General features: G+C 48.4%; 1 protein-coding gene across 5 annotated transcripts in view; it reads right to left on the bottom strand.

Annotated features, from left to right (window-relative positions):
• Window positions 1–17,070, bottom strand: part of KSR2 (kinase suppressor of ras 2) — a 343,303-nt gene that overhangs the window by 65,962 nt on the left and 260,271 nt on the right. For 3 of the 5 annotated variants that reach the window (XM_074321394.1, XM_074321395.1, XM_074321397.1), the window contains 2 exons: window positions 8,242–8,308; window positions 5,182–5,307 (listed from right to left, as the gene is read on the bottom strand). In XM_074321394.1, coding sequence (XP_074177495.1) covers window positions 5,182–5,307; window positions 8,242–8,308 — 193 coding nt within the window. Of the gene's footprint in view, window positions 1–5,181; window positions 5,308–8,240; window positions 8,309–17,070 lie in introns of all 5 variants that reach the window. The other 2 variants (XM_019753947.2, XM_074321396.1) reach the window with 1 other exon arrangement.

Genomic DNA, 17,070 nt, shown 5'->3' with positions numbered 1-17,070 from the left:
AGGAAAATGTCAGGTGAAGACGGAGGTAGACATCGGACTGATGCTTCTACAAGCCAAGGATTGCTAGAGGTGCCAAAGGTGAGAGAGAGGCATGGAATGGATTCTCCCTCAGAGCCTCCAGAAGGAACCCGCCCTGCCAACACCAACACCTTGGCTTCCGACTTCTGGGCTCCAGAACTGTGAGGAAATAAATGTCTGATGTTTTAGCTACCCAGGTGGTGGTCACTTGTTACAGCAGCTCCAGGAGACAAACATAAGCAGGATCCAGAGTAACGATGTGCCAGGCACAGACAGTGTGGTCTTTCCATAAATGCGTGCTAGACAAAGGAAAAATGAAATAAAGAAATGAAGGGAGGAGGGGTGGAAAGAAGGAGAGGAGGAGGAAGGCAGAAGAGCCATCTCCTCCCACTAGACTGTCTTACTCATCTTGGAATCTGCAGAACTTGGCACAGAAACAAAATATAAGAGGTGGCTAATAAATGTTGAAAGGAAGGAAGGGAGGGAGGGAGGGAGGGAGGGAGGGAGGGAGGGAGGGAGGAGAGAGAGAGAGAGAGAGAGAGAGAGAGAGAGAGAGAGAGAGAGAGAGAGAAGGAAGGAGAGAGGAGCAATTGTCTTTATGGAGAAAGGAATCATGTCTACCTTCTTGAGGGTAGGAATCAGGTCATTCTCACCTGTGTCGTTCAGGGCTGATGTGAACAAATAGAGTCATTAAAAGAGACAGCTGTATATGGTGCCCACTTTCCCTGGAAGAACTGCTACGACAGGAGCGGAAATTCCCTCATCAGGTCAGACCCAGACCTGTGTCCCAGTGGGACCAGCCGCTGAAGGTTGCGTTCCGTCGGAGGGAAACTCAAACTCTACCAGGTCATGTAGGGCATGGCTAATGCATAATTTCTCTTCCTGAGCACTGCTAAGATAGGGGAACACCCTTCAGAGACCATCCAGTCCAACCCCTTCATTCTGCAGATGGGGACACAGACTCAGAGTGGGGGTGACTTGTTGGAGTCATACAGTCAGTGAGTGGCCCAGGTCCCAGCCCCCAGTCCAGAAGCAGAAACATAAGGTTGTACCAAGTAACACGAAACTCACATGTGACCCTGGAAATCAAACAGAAGCACGTTCACGTCCCAGAATCGCCCTTCCCACAGCTGTGCACTGAGCTGGACGTGGTGGTGATCGTAACTGGCTCTCCGGTGGCCTTTTCCCAAGGAAATCGTCTCCACCCTCTGACCCACTAGACTGGTAAATGGACAGCCACACATGTTTTGTGACCTCCATAGCCCACTCCCAACACAGAACCCTGGGACAGGACATAATGGCAGCTGGTCAGTGACCTATGAAATGGGTTGAAAAGATGAGCGGGGCCAATAGGAAGAATAGCAGAAAGCATCAGGACGAAAGGTGGAGAGGAGAGGAGGTTTAAAGAGAACCGAGGAGACACAATAAGCCAGAAAACAAATAAGCTGAGGGTCTGAGGAGGAGGACCCATATGGTGGCAGACGCAATGACATAGAGAAAAAATGAGAGTAGAGGATGAGGACGTCAGACAATGGTAATGGACCGAGCAGCCGGGTCACAGTCATGACGGAGGACCAGTGACTCATGGTCTCGCTTCAGGTCCGGGGAGTTGGCCCGAGCGCAAGACTGTCCTCCATGTCTAGTTTCATGAGGCCCAGCTCCTAAGCTGTGATTTCCCTTCCTCTTATTGCCCCATGCCTATCCTTGTAATAGACAATTCTATTTGCTGAGCTAGTCTAGGTGGGTCTCTGTTCCTTACAACCAACTGAAAAGAGCAAGCCAGCATGCAGCCACTTCAGTAGCCACTGCAGCAGGCCGACCGTCAGCGTGGGCACCACTGCACGTGGGGTTCTGATGCCTTGATGTGGAAGCACAGTGTGGAGACATCTCCTGAGGAGCTGGAAGAGGCTGCTGCTTCATCATCAACCTCGTTGTGTTTCTCCTCCATTCCTTCCATCCTCCTCCTCCTCCTGCATCTCCTCCTCCTGCATCTTCTTTCTCCTCTTCCTTCTTCTTTCTTCTCTTTCTCCCTCCTCCACCCTCTTCTTCCTTCCTCTTTCCTCTTGTTAATCCTCTTTCTGTTCCCCTTCCTCTTCCTTATTCTCTGTCTTCCTCATCATCTAGTTATTTCCATGCCCTGAGTACCCAGTGTTGGACTAAAGTCTTTACACATATCACTGCATACAATCCTCTCCACAATCCCAACAATAACTCCTATTATTCTGCCCATGTTACAGAGGGGAAACCAAGGCAGAGCGATCTTGCTCTGATCACATAAAAACGTGAAGGAACCGAGTTTCAAGCCTTCTGACTCCAAAATACACACTTTAACCATTACGCTGGGTGAAAGAGCTGGGCCTCTGTGAACCTGGATTGACTGACCTAGACAGGAGAGGAGACAGACAGCAATGAAAAGGAAATCTTCAGGCCAAATTGGCTCAGAAATCTATTGCACTAACCACATCACTGCCTGACAAAAAGAATCTGCGTGAAGCGGTGAGAAGAGAAAGAGGGAAAAAAACAACCCAGCCCTAAGATAGATCACGTCCACCTCCGTGTCAAAGCTGCTCTCTAAATAGAGGTTAATTTATTTCTCTTATCAAATTCCCCTGCTGGCAGACAAGCAGAACAATGTCACAGCCATTGATCTATCTGACCCGTATTCCTGTCCCATCTGACACCAAAAGGCTCACTGTGCATATAAAGCCAGAGCGAGAGAGAACTTTTAAGATGGCTCTGAGCACCTTGTCCCCCAAAGATGTCACAAAGGAAAGGATGGGTTACAGGCCTGCACAGTTACTTCCCAGGAGCCTCCCCATTCAAGCCCTTCAGCCCTTTCAGAGGTGGAGATCCCCTCTCCTAGAGACCTGCATACATGTAATTTGGACCCAGCCTCAGATTTTCATTGGAAGCCCCAAGATTTAAGCTGATGGCTAACAGCTAGAATGTACCTGACACTTACCATGTGCCAAGGAATGGCACTAAGTGCTTTTAATGTTGATTTCATTTTGTTCTCACAACAACCCTATGAGGCTGGTGTTTTTATTACCCACCACAGACATTTCTAAACACGGCCGCAAATTCCCTTGGACTCTTCCCACCAATGGGATGGGAATCTACGCCTCCTCCCCATGAACTGGAGTGGGCTGGGACTGCTTTCATCAGTAGAATACAACAGACCTGACACTGCCAACGCTTGGCGAGTGGCAAGCCAAGACAATGCGTGGGCTTTTACTGCTAGGTTATAAAAGCCTATGTAGCACCCACCTTGTTTGAGAAAACAGTCCTTCTTTAAGCCCTGAGCTGCCATGTAAAAAGCCCGACTATGCTGAAGCAGCCATATTGGGAGGAAGCACAAGCCACAAGGCACGTCCACCTGGTCAGCACTCCCGTTGAGTATCCACTGAGCCTAGTCTTTGACTCATGCCAGCCCAGGCACCAGACATGTAAGTGAAGGAGCCTCTAGATCAGGGGTTTGCAATCTTTGCCTTGAAATGGCCAGATGGTAAATACATCAGGCTTTGTGAGCCGTGTGATCTCAGCTGGAGCTACTCAACTCTGCCACTGTAGCTGGAAAACAGCCATAGACAATATGGGTGTGGCTTGTTCCATCACAACTTGACTCATAGAAACAGGTGAGAAACTGGATTTGGCCTATAAGGCACAGTTTGCCAATGCCTGTTCTAGATGATTCAGCCTCTGGGGATGTGAGTTTTCCCAGTGGAGTCTCTGGACATCATGGAGCAGACACCATCTCCACTGTAGCCCTTCCTCATCCCTGGTCCACAGACTCCGCAAGCATAATTAAAGGGTTGTTGCTGTACACCACTAAATTTGAGGGGTTTGTCTGTGAGGCCGTAGATAACTGGAACATACCCATTTTACATAAAGGAAAACTGAGGCACAGAGAGATTAAGTTACTTGCCCAGAGTCTCAGCTGGTGGTAACTAGAGGAAGCCAAGGCTGGCTGCCAGGTTTGTCTAACTTCAGAGACCAAGTTCTCAACTGCTAGAATGATGCCACAGGAGCCAGACGGTGAATGACTGAAACCTTGTAGCAAAAATGGTGGGTGACAACACGAGAGAGAAAGAACATATGAGCTTTGGCAGGGAGGCATGGAAAGGGAAGTCAGAGACAGAGAGAGGGACCAAATTATGCATGGCCTTGCAGGCTGCAGTAGGAGTTTGATTAGTTTTCTAAATGCACTAGAAAACCACTGGATGGTTTTTAAGCAGAGGGTGACGTGCTTCAAATTATAGTCATTAAGAATCACTCTGGCTGCTGTGTGGAGAATGGATTGGGGAGGGGGACCATGCCCTCTCTAGTCAGAGAAGGGAGACTGTGCCTTGCCAGTGAGAAGTCACATGGCCATCACGAAGCTCACCCAGGTCCTAAACACAGGCTGGTGACCTGCCACGCAGTTGGGTTGCTCCACACTTTACCCACCTTCAACACCATGCATGAAAACCTTGTGGGGCTTGAGAAATCACCTGCTGGCATGTGTAACTTTTGGCTCCTACCCTGGGGCTGGAAGCATCCCTGGGATAGCTTTGCTGCAGTCTGTCCAACGGACCCAACAAAGGATGTGGAAATTACACTGGAAATTTCCAGGCCAGATTGGAAAGAAAGATCCACTGCTGACCAGCATCTGAGGACCAGCTGGAAGTCAAACAAACTGGCTACATGGCTCAGCACTCAGGGCCCCCGCACATATCCGTCCACCCAGTCTCCAGCAGGAGCTCAGAAATAGATCCCTGTCCCTCGGTGGTTTCATTCAACAGATGTGTCAGAAAGCCCAGAACCATCTGCAAAGCTCATCCCGGCAGATGGTGAAACATCTCACAGAGCAAAGAGTGCGGCGTCTGGACCACCATGGAGCCCCTCTCAGGCTCTCCTGCTATCCCTACTGCGCCTCCTGGACACATGTATTCATTCCCATTTCCGTGTGCCCGCTCCCTACATCACACAGATTCCTGGCATCCTCACTTTCCACCGATGGCTGGATGCCCCTCAAGCTTGACTCAACACCAACCACACAGCATTCGGAGAGCCCAGCTGGACTGGGAGGTGAGAACAATGCTCCCAGATCAACCCAGCAAGTCTGCTCCAGAACCTTCCTCTCTCCTGCAGCAGCAGCCCCAGCATGCCCCGACCCAGCCTCACCTTGTTGATTTTGTTGGTTTTGGGGAGCGTCTGGCTGATGTGCAGGTCCGAGTACCGGGGTGGCTTTCGCAGAGGGTTGTTGATGTCACATGGGACCGACTCTGTCCGGACCAACCTTGCTGGATCCGTAGGGATAAAAACAGCGAGGTGGGAGTTTAAGTATCACTTTGGCTTTATACTGGAATATCAGGAGAGCACAGCTCAGACCCCACCTCCAAGGCCCACCCCCAAGACTGGAAAGGAATTCGCTCAAAATCAGAGTTGTGCCACAGGAGTGGCGTTGGGTGCTCTCGGTGGAGTTCTATTTTTTTTTTTTTTCATTGTCAATCTGTGACTTAACAATAACAAATTACAATAGTAAAACAAGCGATCAGTTTGTTTGTTCTCAATGCCATAATTGCTGCTTCACATTGGTGCTCATTTCAGAATTGAACCTCCTTCACAATCTAAGAAGTTCCCGATTTCTCAGGGCCCATAATTAGTGGACCCTGAGTATAGCCACCTATCCCTGTCTCCATCTAACCTTTGCATTAGGATCATGGTTCGTTCCTGGTGGGATTCCTCAGGCTTGCCCCGTCGCACGTGAAAACACATTTGTCCTAACCAAAGCCACCTCAGGTCCCCGAAGGAGAGGCTTGGCTCTCCCAGCCTTCCCTTCTGCATCTTCCTAAAGCCACACAAAAATCTGGGCATATGGCAGATGCCACATCAGTGCTTTCTGGTCCAAACCACACCATCCAAGCCCCTTTTCCTGTTACCCGTTTGTTATTTCTACTACTTATAGGGACCACAGGGAGAGACAAAAGTGAGAAGCTCTAATTCAAATGGGATGTTTGGCAATGTTACTCATTAGCTGTTTTTTTATTGTAGGGCTGGGGTGGGGGTGTTGGTGGAAAGGTTAAAGCTTTGGACTGACCCAGGGATTTAATCTCTCAGCTTAGCCTGAGTCACCAATACCATAGAAGCCGACTATATTTCCAAACTTCCCACTAACGATGTGGGGGCGGGCGGGGGCAGGCTGAGCAGCAAGGAACTGGTGGACTTCTGGAAAGTTCCATTTGTTTCCCATGTACCAATGGGGCACGGGCATGAAGCTGGGTGGGAGGGAGCCCTTCATCGACCTCTGAGAGCGGGTCGCTCTCCAGCAGGTTGCTTTGGGTCTCCACATGGGAAGTGGGCCCCAGAGGAACCCACGAGGGAGAGGAATTGGGTGGCAGGCGATTTCCCCAGGGAAGGCGATCCATGACAGTGGCTCGAGAGCAGGGAGAATTCAGGTTGTAAATAGACTCACTGAGTGCATGCAGTTGTTCAAGGAACAGATGGTTCTTAATGAAGGGTGTATGTGGGGGGAAAGGGTTTGAGAAGAGAGCTGAAGACTTTACTTTCTCTCCACTTGCAATTTGCTCTCCTCGTGGAGATAAGCAAAGCAAAGATCATCGAAAACCAGTGGCCCGTTGGTTTTGGAGCACATCCCAGCACTTTCGGCAGCAATATGCTTCCTTCTTTAGGTTTCCCTTGGGTTCATTCTAAAACCGGGCAGATTCCCCTGAGTGTGCACCGACCAAGGCGGGGGGAAGGGGTTGGGGGGGGGGGCTGGCAGGGGTGTAGTGGGAGGATGAGGAGGGACTCGGTCTCCTGATTAGTAAGTTGCTGTACCCAAAGTTGGAGCCTTAGCTTCAGTCAACCCATAGATGGGGGGTGGCAAGAATTCTTAAACTTTTAATAAAGCTGCTAACATTTAAAAATAAGCATATGGCACATAAAACTATTGGGACTTTTGTTGCTGGCGTGGCTGTCCTCTCCAGACGCCGCCAGGACTCTCTCTCTCCACTTTGCACAGCCCCATCTGGCCAGCTTCTCTCGTTTAGGGGACTTGCTTGGCCCTGGAAGCCACCTGAGTCTGCAACTTCTACTCTAGAGCAGGACGTCTCAACTTCCATGTGCATAGGAGTCCCCCGCATATCCCATTAACGATGCAGTTTCTGATTCAGTAGGTCAGGGATGGGTCCAGAAGCTTTACATCTCTAACAAGCTTCCCAGTGGTTACGGAGCTGCTGGCCCTTGGACCACACTTTGAATAGCAAAGGTCAGGACCAGTGAGGCCCAGTAGAACTTTCCACGATGATGAAAGTGTTCGTTATCTGTACTATGCAATATGGTAGCCACACGTGGCTACTGAGCCCTTGAAATGCGGCTGATGTGACTGAGTAATTTTATTTTAATTTCAGTTAATTAATTTAAATTGAAAGAGATGTAGCTAGTAGCTACTGTATTGAACAGCACAGCCCTAGAGAGTTCCCCCGTGGATGAACTTCAATGTGGATCATGGAGTCTGGGGATAACACCCCACAGGACAAAAATCAGGGCAACTATTTTGAAAGTTGGACTGCAAGGCTTCCCACGGACGTGTCTCCTATTGAGCTTTGGCAGACAGGGAAAAGCCTTGCTTTCTGGTCTTTCCTTCCCTCTAACTTGGTCTTGCTTTTTTATGGTAGACAGCTGGTAATGGCTCTCCCAAAGGTAGCTGTGACCTCCCCGCCTGGACAGTTTGGCCCAGACACTCCCAGGGCTCCAGGGAACAGAGCACATATGGCCCAAACCAACAGGTCCAAGCCAGACCCCTCCCCAGGCCCACTTCTGCAGGGTCAATTGATTGAATCTAAAGAGCACGTAATGGAAAAACACTCAGCCAGCACTCTTTTTAAGTGGGAAGGAAAAGCAGTGGTATTCGGGGAAAGAGGGGAGAGTGGAAACTGGGAGAGGAGACAAGAATGAGAGAAAAAGACTTAGGAAGGAGGAAATGAATCTGGGAGCTAAAGTATCAGAGAGACCAGTTATAAGGGCAAGAAATAGGGAGAGCAGAGATTGCAGACAAGGGGGGTTGGATTAAGGCGACAGATGTCAGGGAGAAGAGTATCAGAGGGAAAGAAAGGAGACAGGCAAGACTCAGGGGATCGGGAGGTATCCAGAACTGGCCTGGATGGGACAGCTATCTCAGGTGGCCTGCAGGAGCCCCCACTCCATTCCTACCCCCAGGGCAGCAAGTGTTAAATACTTACCTCCTCGGTGGATGATGAGGAGATGACAAGGTGGGGCTTCTTTGGTGCATTTGTTGTGGCACTTTAACCTGAGAGAGAGAAAGAGAGAGAGGGATGGATGGATGGATGGATGGATGGATGGATGGATGGATGCATGGATGGATGGATGGATGGATGGATGGATGGATGGAATGCCCCAGTGGTTCAGAAAGCTCTGACTACTGTGGATACCAAGATGTGAAATAACACGGGGCAGCTACTTATAAGGCATATCCTTGGCACCCAGGAAATTAACTCTGGAGAGAGTTTGCTGCCATCCCACTCTTACAGGTCAGCCTTGTGTGGCCCAAGAGTGGGTGGCAACTGTTCCCTAACAGTGCCCACGTCACGGTTTCATCATTATCATACAATCCTAATCATCATCTACCATTTACTTGCAGATGCTTTGCCAGCCACTGTATTAAACATTTTACATATACTATGCCACTGGATCTTTATAACAACCTTATGAAAAGGGTATTATTATCATTCCCATTTTACAGATGGTAAAACTAAGATTAACCGACTTGTGCTAGCAGAAAACCTGCGTCAGTGGTACCAAAATGTGGCCTCTCATTTTTCTTAAAGGCTCTAGCTATGGGAGACAGTCGACCAAGGCTTTCAATTAGGATGAGATTAGTAACAGGCATGACTGTTTTAGAGGTATTAAGTTTAAGAATTTTGAGTCAAAATGTCTTCCTTTGAGACCAGCCTACGAGTAAAATGTCATCTTGGTCTTCTTCATTCTATTGCCTGACTTTAAAAGGATAACAAACAAATGAGAAACAGAAACTCATAGACACAGACAGTGGTTTGGTGGTTGCCAGAGGGTAAGGGGGGTGGGGGGTGGGGGGTGGGAGATGAGGGTAAGGGGGATCGAATATATGGTGATGGAAGGAGAACTGACTCTGGGTGATGAACACACAATGGGATTTATAGATGATGTAATACAGAATTGTACACCTGAAATCTATGTAATTTTACTAACAATTGTCACCTCAATAAATTAAAAAAAAAAAAAAAAGGATAATAAAAATCCCAAGTTACTATGCCTGGTTTTGACTTTTTCTTTTAGAGTTTTATGTTAATAGGATGGATACACTATGGCAGTTGCTATTCATGCCCCATCCCATACTCTTTTGGATTCCCTTACCATTTTTGTGCATAGTAGCCTAACCCAACAGCCAACATCTTTGCCAGAGGTTGCCCTGAGGCTGCTCAGAGGTTTAATATTAAAATATTCTATACAGAGAAGTAGAAACTTTAGATTTGCCCTCCACCCTTCCCCTCTAGGGATTTGATAGTTCTCTTTAACAGAAGGGTTCCAACGCCAAAGACTTCACATTGATTCTCCCCGTTAGTCTAGGGCAGTGGTTCTCAAAAGTAGAGTTTTCAGACCAGCGGCATCAGCACCATTTGGGGAACTTTTCAGAAATGCAACTTCTGGGCCCCAGAGTTGATGAATCAGAGACTCTGGGGTCGAGATGCAGCAATCTGTTTTAACAAGCTCTCCAGGTGAGTCTGATGCACTCAAGTGTGAGAACCACTGGTCTAGCTGATGGTTTCGGAATGTCGGTGCACATTTCCTCCATTTTTCTTGTGTTCCATCTTTTAGGGACCTAAAGGGCTCGGAATTCCTCTCTGATACGGAAAAGTTAGACCCAGGGCCCCTGGAAGTGCAGAGGGGAGCAAGGAGGGATGATGGCAGCGTGGAAAAGGCCAAATCACGTCATGAGAACGTTAGTCCACCTCCAGTTCCTCTTCACTCTGATTACATCAGAGAGAGGGGTTCTTGTGCTAACACATATTTGCATCTCTCTACCACGTGCTAAGTCCAGTCCCAGACTTGGACTGGCAACAGTACCCACAGAAAATTTAATGCACTTATTTTTCTCATTTGAACGTCAACTTTTTCTGGTTCCCTTAGATTAATGGCAAGTGATGCTGATTTTCCATTCATGAAAATAAGATATATTTTCATCATTAAACATTATTTACATTGAAAAGACCATAAATAGTAAATAAACACCTGCATGGCTGCTACTTAAATATGACAAAATCATAATAAGATGGTGAGCAAATGGCTGAGTTAGACTCGGAGAAGTTGGCTTAGACAATTTGGGGTCTTCAAAGAGAGGTGGCAGCTGTTGGCACCCAAAACTCTACGATAGTTGAAAACAAAAGATTGCCTCTGGGCCTTATGGCCAAGTTCAAGTGTAGTAAGATGGTTGAAAAACATTAGGAGGTCCCATTGGTCATGAACGCCATGAAGACTGCATGACTCTGAAAGAAACAAGAGCTGACATTTCTGCAGTGCTTACGAGGTACCAGGCGATGCTCTCACTGCTTTACACAACTTATTCCATCCTCGTCACAACTATAAACAGTAGGAACAGTTGTTATCCCCATTTTACAGAGTGAGAACCTGAGGCTCAGCAAATTTAGATAACCCTCCCAAGGTCAAATAGCCTGTAAGAGACAAAGTTCCCCAGTCCAGCCCTAACCACTGTGAAGACGCCTCCAAAGCCTCCATCTTTCTTGCTTTGTATCTTAGGGGTGGGGTGGGGACAGTTAACAAAGAGGAAAGTTCCCGGGGTCTATATCCAGCAGAGTCAAAATGTCCTTGGGACAAGCCTATGACATCACCTTGCTCTTCCCACTACAGGTGCCTGACTTCACAAGTAAAATAAAAATCCCACATTACTGCAGACTGCCTTTGTCTTTTTCTTCTCTAAGGCCCCCAGACTCTCAGACCTGTAACAAAGGCCCAGCTCCCCAAGAGATAACCTGTGTGACATCAAAACCCTGATGCGAAGCTCTACTGAATTCAAAAGGAGCCTTTCATTTGTTCAACAAACACTTACCTGGGCCTACTGTGCCCCAGGTCCTGGGAGACGCAGTGAATAAAGTAGCTGGAGCCACTAGGTGTATGGAGGGCGGATAATAAATGGGTAAGCAGATATCAGGTAAATTGCAGGTGTGCAAAGATCACAAAAAAATAATAAAAATACAGGGAAATAGGAAGGCGAGTGATGGGCGCGGGAGAAGGGATTCCAGCAGCACAAGGTTTGGGGACAAAATCAAGCCTGGTGGGTTCAGGGTCAGGAGTCAAAGGTCAATGAGGTTGACATGAAGAGAACAACACGAGTAACGAAGACATAAGCCCCGGTGGCCCCAGCAAGGAGCCTGTATTTGATTCTACAGCACTGGGAAGCCCCTGGAGGCTCGGGACAACTGTGACACAGTCGGAAGGACGTGTGGAAAGCCCTGAGTTGGGAAAACCACTGACTGTCGAACCAAGAAGTTTCTACACTCTGTCCCGTTTGAAGTAGCTCGGCTCCACCCTGGAAGCCTCCAGAAAGACACTGTTCCTTTCTGCCACCTCTACCGATGAATCTTCTCGAACAAGCCCAGCTGGAAGGATGACGTTCAATTGTGAAGAAGTCCGTCTGCAATCCTGGCAGCACCACAAGCAGGGACCAGCCGTTTAATGTAACCTTTGGGCCACGTCCGAATCAGGACCATACAGGTGGAACCACCAGTGTGCCCTCGGCCCATGTCCTGTCTCCCCCTGGCATTTTCCTCTCCAGGGTCCGTTGTTGTTTACTCTTGCAGGCGTGGAAAAGCCCTCCTTCGCCTCTAGCTGCAGGATGGGAGATGAAGCTTCAGAGGGCCGTGCTAGGAGCGGGAACACAACCATGGCTCACACAGAACACCTGAGAGAACGGGCTCCGATGCCCAGACACTTCACCTTGCATGAAGGTTCCATTGTCAAGAACGAGAGCCCACACTCCAGGATGTGCTCATTGAGTCGGCAGAATTAGACTAGTGCTGACATCGCACAGACCCTGGAGGGGTGGGGGTAGGGGACCAAGGCCAGACTTGTACACAATGCACACACACTATGACCCACTTACGAAAAATCATTTTTCCTGCGGGAAATGTATACGATTCCACCCAAATTAGACTTTTCCTCTTCGCTGCCCATGGAAGAAAGAGCTATTAGCATACGAGTACATTTTATCGGCAGACCACCTGCTTCAGAATCAGATCCCCAAGGCTCATGCTCCAAGGTTCTGATTCAGTAAGTGAATGTAAATTTCCAGCAAGTGTATTCCAGAGCTTGTGAACCACTGTACAAGAGGCATACATTCTCCTTCCTAGATGAGAGATGTCTGGGAGCCCAAATCTTGCAGAATATAGTGTTCTGCCCCCCCCTCCCTCCTTGAAAAGGGCGGGCGGGAATGAGATCAGGATAGCATACAGAACAAACCTAGGTTCCAGTCCTGACATCACCACTTCCTGACTGTGGCAACTTGGACAAGTGGCTGATCTGCTCTGAGCCTCAGTTTCCTCATCTGTAAATTGGGACAATCACAGCAGCTGCCTCACAGGGCTGCAGTGAGGACTGATGACATGTCACAAGGGAGGTGCCTAGGACAGATACTTGAAGTAGCAGGCACTTATCCTTTTTATTATGGTCATTACCGTTATTACCACTAGTTCGTACAGCAAGCCCCTAAGACCCTCTGCGGGACGACTTTCTCTGGCTGCAAACGTGGGCTGGTTGGAGTGCCTAGAGCCTAGAAACAACAGGGTGGGAATTGGGTGATGACTATCCCAGTCCCCTGTCTTTTGGGTGGGCCAAGTCAGGGGTGTGTCAATGTGGGATTGCACCCCAGTGACCCGCCCCCGTAACTGCTCTTTGAGGCCCCGTGCTGGTGGCCTTTCCTTCCCCTGTCACACTCCTCTACTCCCCCGCTGGTGTGGCCTGCGATGGTCTCTCCAGTAAACCAACCATTTGCCCTTGAATCCTTGTCCAAAGTTCTGTAGAAACAGGGGGGGAGGACACCTGAGACACCGTGATTGTTCCCAGAGGTTCAGAAAACCAACGTGGTCTGTCTGGAAGCTCTCACACCAAAACCAAGCCCTTTGCTTACTGTCCCATGTGTGTCTCTTTGGCCCACAGTCCTTAACGAAATTGGCTCTGCAGGTGCTCTGTTCCACAAGGAAGAAAAGGGGAGGGCACAGCTGACGACCTGGGACAAACCTCCACCCCAGATGTGGCCCCGTGATTTAGGATGGCAGTTCCCACGCACAAGGAAAGACTGTACGTGGTTTCAGAAGTGGGGAAAAGCTTGGGCTTCAGAATCAAGCCGACCTGAGATTGAATCACGATTCCACCCTTTTCAGACCAAGAGACATCCGTCTGCCTTGCTGAGGTCCAGGTTGCTCATCTGCCAAACTGCGGCAGGTGTCAAAAGAGAAAATGACCAAGGCGCACCCCTGTGGGCAGCCAACAGGCCAAGGTTTCTGCCAACAAGGCTGAGACACACTGAGTGCACACAGGGCATACCAGGCGGGCCACACATGGCCTGCAAACTTATTTAAAACTTTCATTGAACTTACTTAAAACTTTCACTGAACATGGCTCCTGTTTTTTTCCTTTAAACTTGCAAGGCTAATAGGATAAGCTTCAGTTACCAAGAGAAGTTGCTTACGCGGAATGTCGTCTATTCCTCAGAGGAGCTGCTGGCTAAATGAGACATCTTTTCCGTCTGAAAATTAAATATGTGAATTTATCTGGAGGGCAGGATCTGGGTCTTCTTCCTCTTTGCAGCTCCCTTTCCTGCCCCCCTTTCAGTGTCTGCCCTGGGGGCTGGTGCATCACTTGCTGAATAAATGTTAGAGAGCAGGGAGGGAGAGGATAAAGAAAGGACCAGGAGAAGGGAAAACCTGTCACACGCTACTGATGTAGGAGCATGAATAGTCACTATCGGAGATGAGGGTAAGGGGGATCGAATATATGGTGATGGAAGGAGAACTGACTCTGGGTGGTGAGCACACAATGGGATTTATAGATGATGTATTACAGAATTGTACACCTGAAATCTATGTAATTTTACTAACAATTGTCACCCCAATAAATTTAATTTAAAAAAAAATCTTTTTTTGGAAAAATGACTTGTATTTCTGATAAATTGCATCCCTTGATGTTTGTGAAATGGAAATATGTCCCTCTCTTCATTCCCTTCTCTCTGCCTTCCCTCACGTGGCGGGGTACAGGGATTTGACTAGGAGCAGACTAGACTTCCACGGATCTTGCCTGGGAACTATGGGGACCAAGGGCCTCTTTCTGAGCCGCTCTGCTGTTTCCTTAATGGAGTGGTCGTGCCCCCAACAGCCCTGTGGAGCTGACACAGCCCAGATCAGAACTAGCCTTCCTGGAGGAGGGACAAGCCAGACCCTTGCTGGTGAAGACAAGCACATCCATTACAAATGGTTCACTGGGCGATTCAAAGCCACGTATCGAAGGTTTGCTCTGAGCAGCCCACATCCCGGATTTCTCCTACTTTCTCTCGTCTCTCTTTCCAGCTCGCTTTGCAATCTATCTGAGCAGGACATGGCCTTTTCTTACAGAGTGCAAATGGACCATTTTAAAAACCTGGCCCCTCATATCCAATCGAGGAAACGTGAAGCAAACGCCAATTTAGGGCCAGGCGCTCTTAATAACCTGTCTACTCGGAACAACAATGCTGTGAGTGATCGATACTGTTGCACCCATTTCAAAGTCAAGAAGACTGAGGCTCAGTCAGCAGCCCAATCATACAGACAGTAAAGGGAAGAGTAAGGATAATTCACTCATTAATGCTCACAGAAAACAGTATTGTCTTCCCACTCTGTGCCAGGTGCTATGCAAAGCACTGGGGGCCAGGGGGCGTGTGTAATAAAATAGGGGGAGAATTTCTTTTTAAATCATCCTTCTTACAGCTACCTAGCAAGAGTTTACCATTGAGGTATATAAACCCATCTCTTATCATTTCAGGCATGAAAATCCTTCCACTCATCCCATTGCCTCAAAAGTGCCTCCTAGAAATGATCCATCTGGAGGGGACCCAGGCTTACGGAGCCTTGGGTTGGCGAGAACCACTTTCCCTCCAGAAGCTCCTTTTGAGATCTACTCCACCAACAAATATTTATAGAGCACTTGCTAAGGGCCAAGCACTGTGCTAGCCCCGGAGGTGCAAACAAGGAACAACCCAGAAACAGCCTTACCCTCCAACAGATAAAAGTCCGGTCAGGGCCACAGGCAGGTAAGTAGACAAATACCACGTAGTGTGTTCTATGGAATGACAGGGAAGGGTAGGGTGGGGCACTTGGGTTTTGAGGGGAGTCAGGGAGGGCTTCTTGGAGGACGTGATGACTGAGCTGAGCCTGAAAAATAAATAAGAGCTAGCAGAGGTGTGCCAGAAAGGTCCAGGCTGACGCAGAAGGATGCAAAGATGTGTCAGTGCGTGGTACAGGCTCTGCTGCAGAGGCTGAAGGCTCAATGAAGCTGCATCTCTGGGCATGAAGAAGGGAGTCGTGAGAGGGGAGGAAGGCGAGGTAAGCAAGGGACAGTGCAGTCTCATCAGGAGACCGGATTTTTATTCTGAGAGCAAGGGGGAACCAATGAAGGATTTTTAAACATGGAGGTGAAGGCTAGATAAACATTTGGGGAAGACCCCCTCCCCCCACCCCCGGCAGCACAGATATTTACCATTCAAGGGCATGAAGTTCGGTTCTCTATCTGTCATAGTCCCTGCCTCTGCTTTCCTTTTCCCAGGTCACTGCATGAAGTGCCCCTTCTTGCAGACTTCTTGCAAAATCACTAAACCAAATCATTACCCCCTTTGCTGTGGGGCTTGTTTCGTTGAATGGCCCATCCCAGCAGTTCTGTCTCGTTTTGGTTCCCCTGTGGTCTCTTATTTGTGCCAAATGCTTCTAGAAATATCTCCGTATGTTCTCAGTGAAGGATATCAAAACACCCCTTCCCTCACTGCTGACAACTCAGTGGGGTTGAACTCTTTGGCCTACAACTCGTATGGGAAAAAAACCCAATAACATAAATGAGTTGGGGAGTATGAACATATAAATCAGACTGCAGGCGCCAGCGGCATAATGAAAAATAATCAGGAAATCCCCAGCATCGTTCCCTCCATATGCCACTGTAGAGAAGCTGGAGATTTATTAGTGGTTGGGGATGCCCCCCACCCCCTAACATCCCCCCAAAAAGAGACAGTGACCAGTGTCGTCTTGGAGCCCAGGACCTGCAGCTGTTTAACAGAACACAAAGACCCATTTGCCATCTTTTCATTCAAGAAAGGAAGATGGGACAGGGTAGCAGGTGGGAGGAGGGATGCGGAAGATACTAACAGCTCTGGTCCAGGGTCAGGTTGAGATCAGACTCTCACCTTCCGTTCTGCTTGTTTAGTTCAAGGCGAAGCAGAGTGGGGACGGGTATTTGCTGCCACCTTACTGTGTAGACGGCCCTTTGCCCAGGTAATGTGGTTAAGAGTTTGGGGGACTCTTGAATCAGAGGGAACAGGGAGTTTGAGGGGCAGAGCCACCCACCATGAGAGTTTGGGTCAGCTCTCTACTCCTGAAGGCCTCTGTTGCCTCATCTATAAAATGGGGGATAGTAACATACTCTACCTTCCATGGTTGTTGCAAGGATTAAATGAGATCATGAGTGTAAAGTGTGTAGCAAAATGTCTGGCATTTCCTAAGCCCTCAATACCTGATATCATCATCACCATCATCATGTCCAACCCCCCACCTCAGCCCCCAGTAGAATTATACATCATCCCTCACACACAACTATAATTAGATCCATATGTTTGCTTATCGTAGGTAAAAAAAGCATATAAGGGACCATTAATCCCCATTATGATTATTGTAAAAACTGAAGTGCTTCTATTAGTGGAAAAGTAAGTTCAGGCTTCAAGCGGGTGATCACTGAAACGCATGCTCATAATTATATCCTGCCAAT

This window comes from Rhinolophus sinicus, linkage group LG16 (assembly GCF_036562045.2).
Source record: "Rhinolophus sinicus isolate RSC01 linkage group LG16, ASM3656204v1, whole genome shotgun sequence".
Taxonomy (NCBI): Eukaryota; Metazoa; Chordata; class Mammalia; order Chiroptera; family Rhinolophidae; genus Rhinolophus; species Rhinolophus sinicus.
The sequence above is the reverse complement of the archived record's forward strand: the minus strand, read 5'-3'. Positions and strand labels throughout refer to the sequence as shown.